The 20,022-nt window shown below is 42.0% G+C and overlaps 1 protein-coding gene across 1 annotated transcript in view; it reads left to right on the top strand.

Annotated features, from left to right (window-relative positions):
- Positions 1–243: 243 nt before the first annotated feature.
- The window catches only part of SLC27A2 (solute carrier family 27 member 2), a 44,843-nt gene continuing 25,064 nt past the window's right edge, over positions 244–20,022 (top strand). Inside the window, exons 1-4 of the mRNA XM_058737762.1 lie at positions 244–887; positions 10,545–10,754; positions 15,160–15,318; positions 17,838–17,962. Of these exons, the coding sequence (XP_058593745.1) occupies positions 410–887; positions 10,545–10,754; positions 15,160–15,318; positions 17,838–17,962 (972 nt within the window). The 5' untranslated portion in view covers positions 244–409. The remainder of the gene's footprint in view (positions 888–10,544; positions 10,755–15,159; positions 15,319–17,837; positions 17,963–20,022) is intronic.

Below are 20,022 nucleotides of genomic sequence, written 5' to 3'. Positions count from 1 at the left end.
CAGCCGCTAAGTGCCTCTTGTCATCAGCATTCGGACAAGGAAACCGTGGCTCCGAGGTGGAAGGTACTCGGGTCACAACGCAGACCGCCGGCGGCGCGCAGAGCGCCTCAAAGCCTCCTTCCCCGCCGGGGGAAGACCACAGGGCCGAGCGCGCAGGTGGCTGCACACCCACCAGGGGGCGGGCTCAGCCGGCGGGTCCCTCCTGTCACCCCGGCAGTCCACACGTCGCTCCACTTGCCCGAGAGCCCGCGCTGGTGCCGGCAGCGCAGGTGCTCCGCCGCCGCCCCAGCCTCGCCGCGCGCCCCCTGCGCAGCCCGCCCGCCGTCCGCGAGGAGCCCTCCCCGCCGCCGCGCTGCACGCTCGGAGTGCGCCTCCTGTCCTCGCGGGGACTGGGGGCCCCGTCGCCGTCATGCTGCCCGCCCTGTACACGGCTCTGGCGGGGCTGCTGCTCCTGCCGCTGCTGGTGAACTTCTGCTGCCCCTACTTCTTCCAGGACGTGGGCTACTTCCTGTGCCTGGCCCGCGTGGCCCGGCGAGTGCGCAGCTACGGGCAGCAGCGGCCGGTGCGCACCGTCCTACACAAGTTTCTGGAACAAGCGCGCCAGAGCCCGCACAAGCCGTTCCTGCTTTTCCGTGACGAGACGCTCACCTATGCGCAGGTGGACCGGCGCAGCAACCAAGTGGCGCGGGCGCTGCACGACCACGTCGGCCTGCGCCAGGGAGACTGCGTGGCGATCTTCATGAGCAACGAACCAGCCTACGTGTGGCTGTGGCTGGGGCTGGCCAAGCTGGGCTGTGCCATGTCGTGCCTCAACTCCAACATCCGCGCGAAGTCCCTGCTGCACTGCTTCCAGTGTTGCGGCGCGAAGGTGCTACTGGTCTCACCAGGTGAGCCCGAGGACCGCCCGCCCTGGCAGTGGGCTCCCCCGCACCTTGACAGACCAGCCACTGCATGGTATAGGGGGTTGGAAAGGGAACTTCAGGTCCGAACTGGAAGTGTAGAGGGAGGGGATGGCAACCCTTCCTCAAGACGCTAATGGTCATTAAAACAGCCCGTTGTGGAAGCTCTTTCAGGCACTGTGCTAAGCACCGTGCAGTACATAGTGTTGCTTTTAATCCTCACATAACACAGGGCTTACTATCGGGCTTTGTAGGTGAGACCACCGAGGACCGTGAAGCCTTAGGTCCCAGGTTGTAGAGCTGAGGAGAGGGGTTAACCAGAGCTGTCTATCTTTAGAGTCCAGGCTTTTAACCAAAACCGACAATATGGGCATTAAAATGCAGAGTCTTGAGTGTGAACTCTAGAGGATCCCGAATGTTCTCATCTCTGCTGTTTGATTGGCTACATGATCACGAGAAAGTCATTTTCCCTTCCTGTCCCGTGGTGTCCTCCTCTAATAGAGGGTCTTCACGGCTGCTTTGGGCTCTCAAATGCTGTTAGCCTCTCTGGATTCTCACTGCAGAGAAGGTTACCGCACCTGCTCCCCAAGAAGACTTTGGGGATCTGCTGCAGTGCCCTCGTCAGCCCCCATTACATCTATAACCAAAGCGACCGTTGGTTCTGTAGTTCCCTCCTGCCACACTTCAACAAGACCTGAAATGGTAACTCCATGCCCCAGTGGTGACCAGGCCAGGAAGAAACTGAGAGCCCATTCCCCACAGGACTGTTGGTTTTCCTTTCCTAGAAAGCTTGTCGCTGCAGTCAAGGGCTAGGAGTTGCTTCTCACTCTGTTGGTCAGGGGAGGACCAACAAGCTGTGAGCCGAAAAACATGAAGAAGTAGGGAGCCAGGACGCCTCACCTTTCTGGAATGCCTTTGCATGCCAACCCCTATGCCAGGTGCTTTTATTACCCTAAGAGATAACATATTATTACCTCCTGTGAGTTGAAAAACCTGAAGCTTAAAATTCCAGCCCAGGTCCATCCAACTTCAAAGACCACAAATTTCCCTGCATCGTGCTACCTTTCTCTGCATGGTTGTAGTCTTAGAGCTGGAACGGATTGAGCATCCTCTGCTCTTCGCCTACATTTCGTAACTGAGGAAAGGGAGGCAAGCTAGGCAGCTAGTGTAGTGTCACAGAAAGATGAGATGTCCATTGACTCATGGGAAACCAAGAAACTTACACATTATTTTGGATAAAATAATCCAAAAAATGAAGGCCTTGTATAAAAGTTTAAGATGCAGGGGGGACAATTTAAAGGCAGCCAACTTATATAAAGGGGATGATCCTTTCAAGAAAATCCCCAACAATTTCTAGTTGCCTGAGAAAAGAGACGATTTAATCTCTTAGTAACTGGAAGACTCTCTTAAACCTATTACTTTACCTTTTGGTTCCTAAGAAAGTATCGCAGTGATCTTTTTTACCAATTCAGGAGGGATTTAAATACTACTTGTCTGCATAGTATCTCAGGCTTTGTGTGAGGGAGGTCAGGGACTGCAGAGATTAGGTCTGTAATCAAGTCTTGTAGCACAAACTTTTGAAGTTAGGTTTAGAAAAGCAGATGATATAAAAACCACCAGGTAGAGAGTCCCCACAAGGTACAAGCTAGTTGCCACAAAAGGACAGGGAGAAAATAAGATGAATTACTTCAAGGATGTTACAGTCCAGTAAAAGAACTAAGCCACATACCCAAATGTCTGTGAACGTGATATCCAGAAGAATGTGATAAGTATGCTGAAAGAACTACAGAGTTGGGCGTTGGGGGGTGGGTAGAGGCAGGGGATGAGCAGAGAGTGAAAATTCCTGGAGGCATTGACACTGAGCTGGGCAAGTGCAGTAGGGGAGAGGGGATTCCAGGCAAGAGGAGCCCCAGAGGCTGTTTTCATCAGGTTCATAACACAGATGCTTCATTAGAGTTTTGCTATGTAAGGACAACAATAGTGGTAGTTTTTAAAGGCTGTTTACTGGAGGGACTCTACTGTAGAGAAAATAAGGACTCAGGGAATTCAAAGAATGGCCAACAGCAGAGGCCTCACTTCCATGAAGGGGATTAATTTTCCAGTGCCAACTTTAATCAAGGATCAAGGCATAGAGATAATCTGATCTCCACTTCTCTCCTCTCTCTGAGTTGTACAAGGAAAAGCTTAGATGAGTTGCTTCACTGGACTTTGATTATCTCAAAGGCTTAGAATTCTCTCATATATCTTTGAATAACGACCTAGCAATACCTAGCATATAGTAGTCATTCAATAAATGTTTGTCAAATTAATGAGTTCCATTATTCTGGTTGGTTGCAATAGGCTTTCTTCTCTGAAGCATAAGAACCATTGGGTTAGGCATGAGTACATGAAAAATGATGTAAAAAAGTTAAATATATCCTGATTTGAGAAAATCCATTTAGATCCAATCTCCCAGGCCCAGCCTCACCCTACCAGATTTGCTTACCTCCCAGTTCACCTCTGGCAGTTGGCTGTAGGAGAGAGGTGCTCTCCTGGGGTCTCATTGCCAGAGAGGGAGCTGGTCATGAGCATAGGATGGGCTGGGACCATAGTAGGGAGGGTCTGTGCATAGGATAGTGGAGGACAAAAACGGAGACATCAAATAATAATGTACTCAAGGGCTGAGATCTCAAGCAGCCCAAGGTCTGAACAGAGAGCTAGCTTAAAGACATTCTCTAAAATTTTTCTTCTTACCCTGCTCATAACTAAAGGTTGCAAGGCAGGTGGTTGTACATCTCCATCAAAATAAACTAGCACTTTGCTAGCATATTTGGGAAGGCCAGCAATTCTTTTTCCTTAGAAACAAGAAGGGTAGAAGCAAAACAACTTTAAATCAGACGTTAATGTTATTGAATCTGAAGAAGGATAGAATTCAGATTATTCTGCACATTGAGTGTAAGTGGCCAGTATTCTAAAAAGACCTTCCTACAGCCTCTTGAGAAAAATAGGGAAGTAGATAGCTAGTAGAAAGGTGACATGGCTGCTTGTGGATATCAAATGATAACAATTATGTAAGTCCTGGTATGACTGGGTAACTTCATGACAAAGAATTATGCTTGATTCTGGGACTATTTAGAAAGTGAGAGTTCGCTTAAGTAAGAACTTTAAAATAACATTAAGAAGATATATAACTACACAAAGGTAACATGAATATGTATTCCCCTTTTAAAGATTTACTTGTTGCTGGTGAGGCTTAACCTTGGTTAACATCTTTCTGACCTCAGGGCAATTTGTTTTGTGGGGGGAGGGGAAGAGGTGAATGCACGCCTCTATCTGAAGGTGTTCTAACTCGTAGCTTGTCGATGTACAGACCAGACAATGGGTTCTTAAATGTGATTAATTCCAAACTGCCGATGCCAAAAATGCAAAATCACAGTTACAAATGGCATTTGAAAGGCTGTTTTCAGACTGTCTCCAAGGGCTGTCAAGAACCAGTTTGTGTTTCAGGTGCCTTTTTGAATGAAGAAAAGGTAAAGCCTCCAATCCTGACTTGCCCATCTACCAACCATTTCACAATCATCCTAGAACTTTGATCAAAACACGTTTCCTTTCATTGCCTCCTTTCCAGGTCCCACTTTATTGATAAGCATTTCTGGGGTGTTTGATTTAACTCTGTCAGATACCCATTCAATGAGGCAATGGAGTAGCAGAACAAGCCTCTAGATTAAATGCCTTTCCTAGCAGAAAGCTGCAGAGTTAGCCAGTAGCATCTTACCAGCTCAGTGGTGAAGATTGGTTCAGCTCGCCACCTGCCCTCTCTCCCCACTTTCTAAGAATGGGCCCAGGTATTCATAAATTTCTTCTTCTTTTATTAAAAAAAAAAAGCAGAGAAACTTCATATGCTATCTTGATTTTCTTTTTTTTTCTCTTAACAAGATAGATTTTAAGGAAGAGAGGAGAAATGTGGTAATCACTCAATTTTCCATCACTCCAGTATGCACTGCTTTCTCTGAGGTTCTGTTTCAATCCATGGCTTAAAACCAGACCATTGAGGAATCAACAGGTCTGCTCTACACCACTGAGATAACTTTCTGTGAATACTGTTTTTCACTCCCAAGCTTTTAATAAAGCTCAAGGTTATGTTTTTCAAAGAACATGAATAAGAGATTGTCAGTAGTACTCTTCAAAGGCAGATTCCACATGCTTCATTTAACAAGTACTGAGCAGAAAGTCAAATAGGCAGCATCTTCTAAAAAGTAAAGCCGTCTTTCAAAACTTTAACCTGAGTGGCTGATATAAGGAGACAGGAATCCTATAAACCCAGTATATTTCTGTTCATTTTGTATCTGTCTTTTCATACATAGACTCACTGAGCTTCTGTCCCCATTTGTAGAAATTGGGTTACTGTATCTTTATCACAGGGTTCTTGTGAAAATTATGACATAAATTGTGTAAAGCTACTCTACAAATTGGTCTATACAAATGAAAAATATAAGGGCTTTGCTATCAGTAAGGATGCAATGTATAGTGGATGCTGTGATAGACTACCCAAATCCCCTCTCAGGACTGAGATGCTCATTCCTTATCTGTTGGGAGCATTGGCAGCTAAAGTTCTCAGCTGAGACCACTTCCAGGATTTGCCCTTGCTTAAAAAGAGCCACTGTGCCCAAGGTTAAGCACTATCCTCCCCCCACCCCCACCACCCCTGCCTCCTGCATCCAGTGACTGGTTCATGGGCAGGGGTGAAAGTATAGCCCACTTTCCTTAGTTTGGAACAATCCTGAAGGGCCATCCCAGGCCCAGAGTCCCCATAGGATCAGAGGATCAGTTGAGCGAGTCCCCTATGTGGCTGCATCACTGTTCAACTTTCCCTCTATCCAGTCCGCTCCTCTTACAGCCTCACAGATGTCATTCCCAAGAACATTCCTGCATGTAAATCTCAAAACCCAGAGTTCCCAGCAACTCAACCTGTGCCAAGTAGAATTATTTGAGCTTTTGTATCCTGGTTGATTGCCGCTTTTAATTTTTTTTTTTAACGTTTATTTATTTTTGAGACAGAGAGAGACAGAGCATGAATGGGGGAGGGGCAGAGAGAGAGGGAGACATAGAATCGGAAGCAGATTGCCACTTTTAAGTAAGCAGACTTTATGGTAAGAATTAACACACACACACCCTACATAAAAAATCTGTGAAGGGGAAAACATGTATGTCCAAATGTAGTCATAAAAAGCTTAAGGAAAGACACTAAATAACAAAGAGATAGTTAATAACTGATATTCACTTCCAGAATTTCCTTTCAAATTTCAGTTTTATAGCAGCATCTCTAGGGGAAGAAAGGCTGCTACAATTGGACATGTTAGGTGTGTCTAACATGGTTGGTGAGTCACTGGACCCTCAGGTCAATGCCCAAATGCTAATTGTACACCAGCAGCCCAGAGGACATGTAGGGAAATTGTGTTGGGCAAGGTCAGCGGCCTTCCCTACAGCTGAGATGCCTTCTCCGAAAGGTATCACAAACTAAATGTTTGGTAGGGTAGGAAGATGAATGTAGTAGAAGATATATGACACCAAATTGCTTGAACTGTAATCAAGCATGACACCTGCTTAATTACATTTTCTTTTTCCTTTTTTAAAAAATGGAATGTAAATTTCATGCTGAAAAATTTATCATGGTCTTCCACGCAGTCCATTTGCCTGACTTACACCAGGGACTTGGGCCCTGCCCCCATCCCAGCCTCTTCTTCCAACCTTCTTCCCTCCTGTTCTACACTCCAGTCAGCTTTAGCCTCTTAGTTACTTTGGTACCATGTTGTGTGCCCCCTAGCCTTTACATAAGCTGTTCCCTCTGCTAGAAACAGGCACAGCCAATCTCAGTTGATCTTCAACTTGTTGCCAATTCCTGTTTATCTTTCAGGTCTCCATTTAGATGATCCTGCCTCTGGCCTCTCTTTGTGTTCCTCCCCAAACATCATAACCCCTATTGTGACACCTAGGACACCCTATTTTAATGGATGATTTCCTCCCCCATTAGGCTCTATAGAAACAGGGACAGTATCAGTTTTGTTCACTGTTATATCCAGTGCTTAGAACCATGCCTGGTACATAGGGAGCACCCTTTAGATAGATATTGAATAAATGTTGGGAAAGAGGGAGGGAGAGAAGAAAGACTAATCCAGGTAACTTATAACACAGTATTTAAGTATATAGCCTCAAAAGAGGGAGGGAGGGAGGGAAGGGAAAGAGGGAGGAGATTTCTTCATTCTTGAAGTAGCAATTGTTGTTGTCATTTTTAATTTATTGGTCTGGGCCCTTGTATGCAAGGCATATCTGTATTATAATAATTATTTCGTTGTGCATTATATTTTATTAGAGGTTTATCAACTCATAGTATTGTAAGATCTGCATCCTTTAAAATCAACAGCTTTAGGGACGCCTGGGTGGCTCCGTTGGTTAAGTGTCTGACTTCAGCTCAGGTCATGATCTCGCAGTTTGTGAGTTCGAGCCCCGTGTTGGACTCTGTGCTGACAGCTCGGAGCTTGAAGCCTGCTTCTGACTCTGTGTCTCCCCATCTCTTGGCCCCTCCCCTGCTCATTCTTTGTCTCTCTCTGTGTCTCAATAATAAGTAAATGTTAAAAAAAATTTTTTTAAATCAACAACTTTAGTTTATTCCTCTGTCTCTTCCACACAAACACAATCCTCTGTGCACATTCTTTGAATTACAAGCACTTGTTGAGCACTCACTACTGTTGACTATGTGAAGAGGATTAAGTTATGATCCTTAATCTCAAAGTTTTCACTAATAGAGGAGAAAAAGAACGATCAAGTTGTACTATGTACTAACTACTCTGCCAGAAGTATATGCAGGCCCCTGTGGGAGCACCTCACTTTGTAGAGGGAGGGAAGGCAACAGAGAGAAGTGTCACCAAGGGTGAGTCTTGAAGGGTGAGCTGGAGTTTTCCAGGTGACCCAGATGTAGGAGGGCACTCAAAGCAGGTAAAACCATTTGGACAAAGGCCATGAGATGTGAGGATATGGGTACATTCTGTTCACATAGATCAGTGTAGTTAAAGGAAAGGGGACAAGAGATGGTACTAAGAGATGACATCAGAAAAGTCCCCAGGGGTTAGACTGTGAATGAGCTCGGGACCTCACATGTTGCATAAGGAGAGTGGACTCACCACAAAGGATGAGCAGCCATTGAAAGATTCTGAACAGGGCAGTAACAAGAAGCCATAGCGTAGCTGATCAGTTGGAAGCAAGGAAAGATTAGAGATAAGGAGATTGATCAGGAGGCTAATGGGATGATCAAAGTAGGAAATAATGAGGATCTGGACCAAGGCAGTGGCAAGGAATGGGGTGTTTTTATAACAGTCATATTTTTGGTTAATATTTTGAAGTGCTGAAGGAACCTGTTAAAATAAAAGAGTAGAAAAGGAGAACGAAAGTTCAAGGGGCCAAAAGGAGGAGAAGCTGATCTGATGGAGGTTAAAAAAATATTTGAGGCAAATAGTTTATTGAAGAATGGTGGCCAGGGGTGCCTGGGTGGCTTAGTCAGTTGAACATCTGACTCTTGATTTCGGCTCAAGTCATGATCTCATGGTCCTAAGATTGAGCATGCATCGGGCTCTGTGCTAGTGTGCAACCTGCTTGAGATTCTCTCTTTCTCTCTCTGCCACTGTCCAACTTGAGCGCTCACGTGTGCACACTTTCTCTCTCTCTCTAAAAATAAAATAAATAATAATAAAAGAATGATAGCCAATAGAAACTCCAGGAGAAAACTCAGGAAGTATGATATAATCATACTATACTATAAGTGTGTTACTTCTGCAGTGAATAATATTTACATAGTTATAATCTTGTTGATCCTGATTATTGGTGTTCAGCTTCTAGAACCAACCCATAAACAAAGCTGGGAAGATGGAATTATAGCCTCAGAATAGATGTACATACTATTAACCTAGACAACATAAAGTGGAGATAGTAACTGTTGGGAGTGGACAAGGGTAAAACAAGGGTGGGGATCAAAATTGATAGGTCCCAAGGTAGCAGGGAAAGCACATTGTTTGGTGACAGAGAAGTGACTGTTACAAGACACAGGTTTAAAAAAAATGAAAAGTGATTGTGCCTCTAGGCAGCAGGTTTAGTTGTTAAGAGGGATGGGGTAAGGGACTGTTGATGTTTATTATAGACTCTTTTGTACTCTTTGATTGATTTTTACCAGGTGCATGAGTCCTCTGGTTAAAATGTTTTGAAATTTTTTTTAATGCATCTGTCCAGATGATATTTTTTGTTTTGATGGAGACATCATATATAAACATCTGAAAAACAAAGTATATAGGATGCATTAGGTATAGCCTCCCCAAAGTAATTCCTTCCGGTATTGAGTCACCTTCCTATTAAGTATATTCACCTCAGCTATCACAATTTCAAGATAAGTAAGCTTAAAGGTCATCTCATCTTGTGATTTAAGGGCACATAAATCAAGTAGCAAACATGAAGGTTTTTTTCGCATTGACCTATAGTAAAAAATATATTTGTCTGTGGCCCAGTACCCAGGCACCCACATAACTGAAACAAATTTTTAAAAAACTGATACTTCCCTCTTACTTTGTGTGATACACTCTGAAAATTTATATTTCCTTCTATTTTAATTTTTTTTAATGTTGGTCACTTCAAATGATTTTAAAAACCCACTATTGTACTGTTCCCTATGGTTTGAAAAACATGCTAACCAGTCCTGTTCTTTTCTCATACCAGAAAATGTGCTTATGAAATTTGGAGGTTATTTCTCAGATAAGCTGAACCTTCCTTGGGGAACTATTTGTTACTGATACGTTAAAAAAAAAAAAAAAAAAAAAATATATATATATATATATATATATATATATATATATATATATATATTTTTATATACACATATGTTGGGGCACCTGGGTGGCTCAGTCAGTTAAGCATCTGACTTCGACTCAGGTCATGATCTCGCAGTTCATGGGTTCAAGCCCTGCATCAGCTCTGTGCAGACAGCTCAGAGCCTGGAGCCTGCTTCAGATTCTGTGTCTCCCTCTTTCTCTGCCCCTCCCCCACTGTGCTCTGTCTCTCTCTCTCTCTCAAAAATAAACATTAATATATATATATATGTGTGTGTGTATATATATATATATATGTATATATATATATATACACACACACATATATATTATATAAAGTTCACTTCTATCATCTTAGTTAGCATGGCTGCCTTGTTTTCATTCCTCGTCTCCTACCTTAAAATTTTCTTTTTTTCTTTTTCATCACTAGGGGACACATATATTAGGAATAACCAAATTCATTTCTGGAGTATTTTGAGATGTATACCAGACATGCTTATAAGTTATATGCTTATATATCTTGGTTTTTATCCACGTGTCCATTTGTTTGTACAGATTTCAACCAACTCTCTGCCGCTTATGAAACCATTAAAACCTAGCCTTCCCTCAAACTTTGAAATCTTGTGATATTTTTCACATATAGCAAATTCATGTTTAATATCACGTGACTATAAGCTCCACTTGTCATGTCTACACAGTTCAACAAAAATTATGCCAAAAACAATTACTGTGAGGCTTATTATAGAACTTTTTAAAGTGGACTAATTTTATGTGTTTGGATTTTTTTTTCCTTATTAAGAACTACAAGAAGCTGTGGAAGAGGTGCTACCAAGCCTGAAAAAAGATAATGTGTCCATCTATTATGTGAGCAGAACTTCTAACACGGATGGGGTTGAATCTTTACTGGACAAAGTGGATGAAGTGTCAACAGAACCTATTCCAGAGTCGTGGAGGTCTGAAGTCACTTTTTCCAGTCCTGCCTTATACATTTATACTTCTGGAACCACAGGTAAAAATAAAGAGAGGATTCTCAAAGAAATGGACCTATCCTGAAGGAGTTAAAGGTTGGGTTAGGTTTTCAAATGGTCTTTTCCTTTGGCAAAACTTACCCAATAACTAATACTTAGAGGATTTAGCTCTTTCACCTGTGGGAACTGATCTTATTTCATAGCATATAATCCTATTTGGGTTTGCCCAGGCTACACATATTTCCCCCTAGTTGGTGTGTAGAACAGATAAATAGGTTAAGCAAGAAATACAAAAATAATTGTGAGGATGGATGAAATTTGGCCCTGAATAGGTTTTTGGAAGTTTTAAATGATTGTTGGATTTTTATTATATTATATTCCAAGTCCACACATAATGTATAACCAATTATTGATGGGACTCCAAAGAAGACATTAGGACAATAATGGGGTTGTATTTTACATAAACGTTTTTACCGCTATCTTCCCATGCAACACTGACTTGGTGCAGCCCAGGGCCTAAAATAGTGTATTTCATCCAGTCTAGGATATCTTCAACTGTAAGCTGCACCATAACTTTATGAGCCACTAAGAGAAAACACTGCCAATTAACAGTGTTATTGGAACATTGCTATATAGAACATGCAGTATTAAAGATAGAATGCACTATCCAGTCTCCTGTGAGCTTTATGGTCTATGCTCATACAATTCTTCTACCATCCTTAAGACAGATACCAATCTTATTCCCATTTTACCAATCCAGAAACTGAGAGGGTAAGAACTTCTCAAGACAGATAGAAGTGTCAAGATTCACCTTGGTAGGCTGACTCCACAGCTCATAAATCTGACCTCTCTGCCACAATACTGCCCAGTTCTTCCATTTAACAGATATGTGGTGTCTGCCTAATCTAGGCCAGGGAAAACATCATGAAAATGTAATAATATGAGGCCTGAGGGATATAGTTAGAAGGAGGACAGGAAGCCAGTACCAGTATGCTGACCATTATTACTAATACTGGAAAACTGAATATGTGAATCTTCTTTTGATTAAAATTTTAACTTAAGGTAACGCACACATGAGTTTCCTTGTAAAACACTCTAACTGATTACAGGTAAAGCTAAGGTTTCCTTTGAGCCTTTTATCTCAACACCAGCCTATAAACACTCCCTCCTTCACCTTAACAAGCCCTCGGCACCCATCTGCTCTCCCAGTTTTCAGACCTGAATGTCAACTTCCCTTCATACAATCACTTTCACTTAGTGTTTTCTTTAAGTAAATGAAGAAGGGAGATTGGGAATGGCATATTAAAACCAATGCCCAAAGCATGTCCATCCTTTTTCCATCTGCCGGCAGTTATATCCTAGCATGCCAACAGAATGGTGGAATGACATAGTTAACCAAATGCTTCCCCTATGTACAGATAGTACCTCAATATATGAGACTTCTACCCTCATTTCTTAATAGAATGGTAAAATTTAATTGTAACCTTTGGGAAATGATTGAGAAAAACGGAGTCCTTGGTTACTGACAAGGAGTTCTTGTCTTAATGCCAGACATTAGACCTGCAGGTTGGTCTGCAGGTTTTAGCAGTCAAATATAAAGCCCATTTTAGGGAGAAAAAGAGAATGGAGGGGAACCTGGGTGGCTCAGTCGGTTAAGCCGACTCAGGTCATGATCTCATGGTTGGTAAGTTCAAGCCCTGTGTCGGGCTCTGTGCTGACAGCTCAGAGGCTGCAGCCTGCTTCAGATTCTGTGTCTCCCCCTCTCTCTGCCCCTCCCATGCTTGTGCTTTGTCTCTCTCTGTCTCTCAATAATAAATAAATGTCTTAAAAAAATTTTTTACAGGAAAAGAGAATGGACACTCCTTAATTTAATCCTGCAATTCAGAATTTATATTTAATTGGAAGATAAATGGTTTGGTGTGTATTTACTTCTCTCCTTATCTCTGAGTAAAATATTTACTAAGTTACTCTGGTAAAGATTACATGAAAGAACTCATTTAATCAGTTGGAGAACAAAGTTCCTCACAGTCTTTAGCACAAAATTACATAATACCTACCAAACATTCGTATTTCTTCACTAACACAAAATCTTAAATTAGGAAATTTTTGAAAGTACTTCAAAGCAGCAAAGGCTATGTATTTCATTTTTAAAAATATACTATAGAGCTTTTACTATCCAGACAATTCTTTTCCATGGATACAGTTGATTTATTGATGCCTTCTTCTATGTCTTCGTATTAGTGTAGAATGGGGCATTGATACTGACACAATGCCACTGGCCCTCTGCCAAAGAAAATGAATTTTGAATTGTGTTTACAATTATGGTAGTGTGCTGGACATACTGCTTTGCCTTATAATGAATGGCTGTTTCTTAGGCAATACCGATCAAGGCACCATCAAATATGGGAGGGTCTGAGTCTGCAGAGAACTATCTTCCTGTTTACAACATCCATTTACCCACTCAGGTCTTAACCTCTAGCCCCAGCTCCTTAGTAATGGCTTTGTGCCCTCTCCCCACTAAACTGACTTTCCCTGAGAAACAACATAATTATTTTAACGTTTATTCACTTTTGAGAGAGACAGGCAGACTGTGAGCAGGGGAGGGGCAGAGAGAGAGGGAGACACAGAATCCGAAGTAGGCTCCAGGCTCTGAGCTGTCAGCACAGAGCCCGTCACGGGGCTTGAACTCACGAACTGAGAGTGGAAGTCGGACACTTAACTGACTGAACCACCCAGGCACCCTTCCCTCAGTACAATATAAATATATCCTTTTAATACTGTCTTACCAAAAAAGTGACATAAATTACATGTAAGAAATTGCAAATATACCGAAACTACACTGAGATACCATTTTTCACCTTTCAGACTGGCAAAAATTCCAACGTTTGAGAGCATACCTAGGCAGGGCTATGAGGAACAGGTACACCCAGATATTGCTGGTGGGAGAGTGAATGGGGACAGCCCCCATAACTCTCAATGTGGCAATACCTATCAAAATGACAAAAGATGTTTATCTTTTGACCCTGCAATCTCACTTCAGCAAGTTTATCCTACAAATACAGCATCGTTCATACTGCAAACTACCATGTGGACTAGGCTATTCACTACAGCATCATTTGAAATAGCCAAATAGTTAAATAAATTATAATGCAACATACAAAGGACTTGATGCAACTGAGAGAGAGGGAGGGAGGGAGAGAGGGGAAGAATAAATGAATGAATAAATAAATAAGGGAAATTTCTTTGTATAAATGCGGACAGTTTTCTACCATACATTGCTAAGTAGAAGGGGGAGAAAGTGCAGAAAGGTGTGAATTTTTTAAGGTTATTTACTTTGAGAGAGACAGAGAAAGTAGGGAGAGGCAGAGGGGGAAGGAAAGAGAGAATTCCTTTTTTTTTTTAATAATTTTCTTTTTTTTTAATTTCTTTTTTTTAACATTTATTTATTTTTGAGACAGAGAGAGACAGAGCATGAATGGGGGAGGCACAGAGAGAGAGGGAGACACAGAATCGGAAGCAGGCTCCAGGCTCTGAGCCATCAGCCCAGAGCCCGATGCGGGGCTTGAACTCACGGACCGCGAAATCGTGACCTGAGCTGAAGTCGGACGCTCAACAGACTGAGCCACCCAGGCACCCCAGGAAAGAGAGAATTCCAAGCAAGCTCTGTGCTGTCAGCGCAGAGCCAGAGGCGGGGCTCAAACTTACAAACTGTGAGATCAAGACCTGAGCCAAAATCAAGAGTTGGACATTTAGCTGACTGACCCACCCAGGTGCCCCTGGGTGGAGAAAGGGCAAGAACAAATAAGCAACTCTTCATATTTGCTTATATTTATATAAAGAAATTCTAGAACAATACTTAAGGAATGCATAAAAGTGATTATGAAGGAAAGTGATGGGAATGGAATAAGCTATTTAATGTCTCTGAATCTCAGCCTTCTGATCTGTGGATTAAAGAATATAATTTTACTTACCTTGTTAATTATGAGAACTAAACGAAATTTGAAAATACCTTACAAGGTGGTAGCCACAAAACAAAAATTTGATAGACATTCATGCCTTTTTCTTCTAATTACATCTAACTCAGGTGTCAACAAGCTATGGTCTGTGTGCCAAATACAGCCCCTCCCAACCTGATTTTGTAAATAGAGCTTTATCAGAACACAACCGCATTCATTCCTTTCTGTGGTTGGCTGCTATTGGCTATAATAGTAGAGTTGAGTAGTTTTAACAGAGGTTGTATGACCCTGCAAAGCCTAAAACATTGACTATCTGGTCTTTTACAGAAGAAATTTGCTGGCTCTTGATGTAACCAGTCATGGCCCTCTCCTCTGCATTCTCTAACCACTGGATGATGGATTTTCCTAAGCCAGATCTCTCTTCCAGACCACTGGTCTGTGAATGATTCCATCCTGACTCACTCATGCCTTCTCTTGTATCTTTGCAAAGGTCTCCCGAAAGCTGCCAAGATCAATCACTATCGCCTGTGGTATGGAGCTAGCCTTGCCACTGCAAGCAGAGTTAGGAAAGATGATGTCATCTATACCACCCTGCCCTTGTACCACAGTGCTGCGCTTATGGTCGGCCTCCATGGATGTATCATGACTGGTAAGACTTTTCTCTCAACAAGGCACTGGAGTCCAGTACACATTCATATGTGCTCAACAGGGAAAGTAATACAAAATTTGCCTACTTGCCTGTCTGCCAGGGACAGCGTTTAATTCAATGTTAACAGCAAAGCTATTTGGCTCACGTATCACCAGCAAGTATCTAGAATCATTTCTATTTCCTCAGGCCTGCTTGTCTGGTAAATAATGCTACAGATGTTCAGGATATCAAGGAGGAAACTTCTTTAAAACATTTTTATCCAAGTTAAGACACTTGATTCTTTTTAAAAAATTTTTTTTTCAACGTTTTGTGGTTTGTTTTTTTTTTTGTTTTTTTTTTTTGGGACAGAGAGAGACAGAGCATGAACGGGGGAGGGGCAGAGAGAGAGGGAGACACAGAATCAGAAACAGGCTCCAGGCTCCGAGCCATCAGCCCAGAGCCTGACACGGGGCTCGAACTCACGGACCGCGAGATCGTGACCTGGCTGAAGTCGGACGCTTAACCGACTGCGCCACCCAGGCGCCCAAGACACTTGATTCTTAAGTTCCGTAAATAATTCCCCTCCGTCATTTATGTCTTCCGAAATCTGCATGTGGATCTCCATCTGCATCTGATGTAAACTTCTCCCTTAGCCGTCCCCATCCTACTTCATTCTTCCCCCCTCGCTAAACTCCTCAGCTCTGGTCAGAATACCTTGCTTTCCATCTCTTCTCTTTCTTTCTGAAATATTGCCATTCAAATTAGAGTTGCCATTTTTTTCCTTTCAGTAGGCTTTATGCCACTTGTATACATTAAGACTCAGTCCAATGTCCACCTCTTCCAGAAAGCCATCTCTAACTCTCTAAGTAAAAAAACAACTTAATTTTTCCCCTGTGTGGCATTTCCTTTTAAATACTCATATATGTATATATAATAACATATATCCACATACATATATAAATGCATGCATGATGGCCCAAGCCTCTATCTTTTTCCCTCATCAACTTATTGATCAGCTGTAAAATACTTACCCCAGCCTCAGCACCAGCCTCCACATCAGCCAGGAACAACTGACTGGGCCTGATCATATAGCTGGGCTCTTCAAGAACTGGGGAACTCTGAGGCTCCCAAAGGGACTAACATTTGCTTAAGCACCAAATATACATTCTAAGGAAGAAAAAATCATATTTAAAAAATCTTTTCCTCTTCTAAAACATCACACTCTTGTATATTTAAGAGTAAAGCTAAACTAAGAGCATGAAAAAGTATTTCTGAGATGTTTTTATTTCACTTTACTACATCTTATGACTATAATTTGGGTGTGATATATATTATTTTTACCCATTGTAATGTGATATAGTTTCACATTGATATATATATTTTTTACCCATCTTTCCCTATTGCTATTATAACAAATTACCACAAACTTAGTGGCTTGAAAACAACATAATTTTTTTCTCTGTTTTGAAAGTCAGAAGTCCTATAATCCAGGTGTCTGCAGAACTGTATCCCATCTGGAAGTTCTAGGAAAGAGTCCATTTACTTGCTTTTTCCAGCTTCTAGAAGCTGCCTGCATTCTTTGGCTTGTGGCCACTTTTGCTGTCTTCACAACACATTCCTCCAGCCTTTTGTTTCTGCATCCATCCCCTTCTGCCCTTGACCTGCCTGCCTTCCTGTTAGAAGGCCATTTATGATTACCTTGGACCCACCCAGGTTATCCAGAATGATCTTCCTATCTCAGAATCCTTAACTTAATCACATCTACACAGTTCTTTTTGCCATGTAAGGTAGAATGTTCACAGAACATTCTAGAACATGGACATCTTTGGGAACCATTATTATGTCTACCTCACCCATCAAAGAATAGATTTCCTGCTTGTTCAAGACCTTGGCTCTCCATTGCCTGCGAAGTTAAGTCTGACTCCTCCACCTGGCACTTCCAAGTTCTCCATGATGGCACCCCTGGCTGCTTCTCTAGGCTCATCTCCCATGAGCCACCCCCTGTTCACCACTCCAGTTACAGGCCAACTGAGTCTTGGCTATCTTCCAACGCCTTCTGGACTGTCCTATCTTTTTGTTTCATACTGTTTCCTCTGCCTGGAATTCTCTTACCTTTATTCATATTCATTGCTCAAGACACAATTCAGATCTACCTCTTCCAAAATATGCCTTTCTCAGCCCTTGCCCCCAAGCAGAATTAATACATACACACACACACACACACACACACACACTCATGTTCACATTCCCTTAGAGATTCATTTGAAACTCTTATTTATTGCACACTGACTTTTATTAGAAAGATGTTTGTATGTGTCTTTTCCCTCACTAGATTGAAAGCCTCTGTTTTTATCCTGGTTAAAGCCTGGTTTCATCCTAAACCATGTCTTATTCATTTTTGTATTGAATGTAATTGATACTCAAAACTTGTTTGTGAATATAATTCACATTTAAAGTTCTACCTTTCAAAAATGACAAATATAACCAGGGAGTTTTTTGTAGCATCTCTTTATTAACACTTTTTATACACTTCTCTGTAGGTGCTACTCTTGTTTTGCGGAACAAATTTTCAGCCAGCCAGTTTTGGGATGACTGCAGAAAATATAATGTCACTGTCATTCAGTATATTGGTGAACTTCTTCGGTATTTATGCAACTCACCTCAGGTAACGCTTCTGATGCTTCATTCATTTTGAAATGAATAAGATAGAAATTCAAGTAACTTTGGTCATGCTAGGTTTCAGCTGCTTCTCACACATCTATCAGTTTTCAGTGTAGACTACAATTGTGTGTCATGATAAAGTGCTTGGCACCACACCTATCATATAGAGAGGATTTACTAGGTGGCAGTTGCTATTAATATTATTATTCCCTACCTTTTTACCTGTTTTCACATCTCGCCCTCTAACATATCCTCCACTTCCCTATTTGTTTAAAGCCTTCTCACTGTCAAAGCCCAGTTCAAATGATACCTCCTATGTTAAACCTGTTTGGTCACTCCGACAAAAGTCATCACTCCCTTCCCTTACATCATTTGATTTCTACCCCTTTGTGGCCCTTGTCACATTGTAAGTGTTTGTCTTCATACCTTTTTTTCTCCCTAAGCTATGAAGTCTTTGATGGCAGGGACATCTTGCATCCTTACTTGTCTTATAACACAAGACACACAGGAAATTTTTACTTAATGTTGATTAAAAAATCCCCTTGTGGCTTTGAAACCATTTGACTAAGTCTGTCAACAAGCTGGGAGCAGACGCCCAAAGTTACTCCAGAGGCCTTGGATCTACTCTGTTTGCAGATGTCCAGATGTCTTGATGGGGCAGTTCGAAAGAACATCTCCTTCCTGGTCCCTCAACTCTCATCAGAGGTCTGGCAGCCTTTCTGGGGGCCAAATCAAAGTTTCTCAGTAGCGACACTGCTGACATTTGGGGCCCATTCATTATTTGCTGTATGAAGTTATTCAGTGCACTATAGATGTTTAGTAGCATCTTTGGCATTTACACAGGACATGGCCATAGTACCTTCTCCCTCCCCCCAGGCTGTGATAATCAAAATGTCCTCAGACATTGCCAGATGTCCCCTGGCAGGCAAAATCAACTCCAGTTGAGAACCATTAGACCAGACAATGCAGTAAACTCGGCAGATTCTGCTTCTTTTAGTCCTTTCAATCATCGTAAGACAGCAAACTCAGAGGATCACTAAGTTGATAAATTACTATTTAGAAGCACCTGTTATGTTCAACTTGTATAACAGCTACCGTGTGACTTGCAAAGGAATCTAGGATGCTCCTGCCCCGGTTCTTCCTCTCCTCACTTCATTCAGTCTTTGCCCACAGATCAGCTCATCATAGAGGCCCCTCCTACTAATTAACAAATATATCACCTCATCCCTTACCATCCCTCTCATGGGTGGGTACTGTCCCTCCTGACATAGTACAGGTTATATGACAATTGTCTATCTCCCCCAGTTAAATGAACATTCCATGCACCAGGGGCTTTGTTCACTGCCAGATCTCCAGCACTGAGATGTGCATCCGGCACATTCTGGGCATCAACAAACTCTGTTGAATGAACCTCTAAATTCTGGCCCCTGAAAGATGTATGATTAACTTAAGAGAGGTAATATGTTCCCCCTGAAATGTTTAGGCTTAGCACATATTATTCTGATTTGGGCAGCAGATTCAACAGCTTCATGAGCATCATAATTAGCTATGAGCTGGATTAGGACCTTTCCCACAGCAATTTCTGTTGATGTCATTATTGAATTTTTTTCACATTAGTATCCCATCTGGCCTTCAAGATTGCATGCCTCTCTATTAAAACTCAGAAATCCGTATGGAGCCCTTCTGTTTGGCTTTTCTTCTAGGCCTCAAAGGCACCCCTTTGTCAGTTAGAAGTCTCCTGGGGGAGGGTGTGTCGACTTGAAGAAAATAAACATGTTTGTGTAGCTCTTTCAGGCTTACACACATTCACACGTATAAACACTTCCACCTTTGTCCCTCCTTATAATGTTGTCTCAGATGCTGAAAAAAAAATGTGATTTGGGTTTTATATCCTCAAAATATATGTTGATTTGTTGTATAATTCATGGAATATATCAAATCTAGAAGTGGATATGGAGTTTCTGTTTGCTCATGCTTCTCCCTACCCCTGATTTCTGGTTTGTTTTAAAAATACTTACAAGAATTGTAAGGAATGATCAAAGTTACCTCAAAAAAACTTTCAGT

Source organism: Neofelis nebulosa, chromosome 7 (genome assembly GCF_028018385.1).
Source record: "Neofelis nebulosa isolate mNeoNeb1 chromosome 7, mNeoNeb1.pri, whole genome shotgun sequence".
Taxonomy (NCBI): Eukaryota; Metazoa; Chordata; class Mammalia; order Carnivora; family Felidae; genus Neofelis; species Neofelis nebulosa.
Note: the sequence above shows the minus strand (reverse complement) of the source record. Positions and strands in the feature narration are given on the sequence as shown.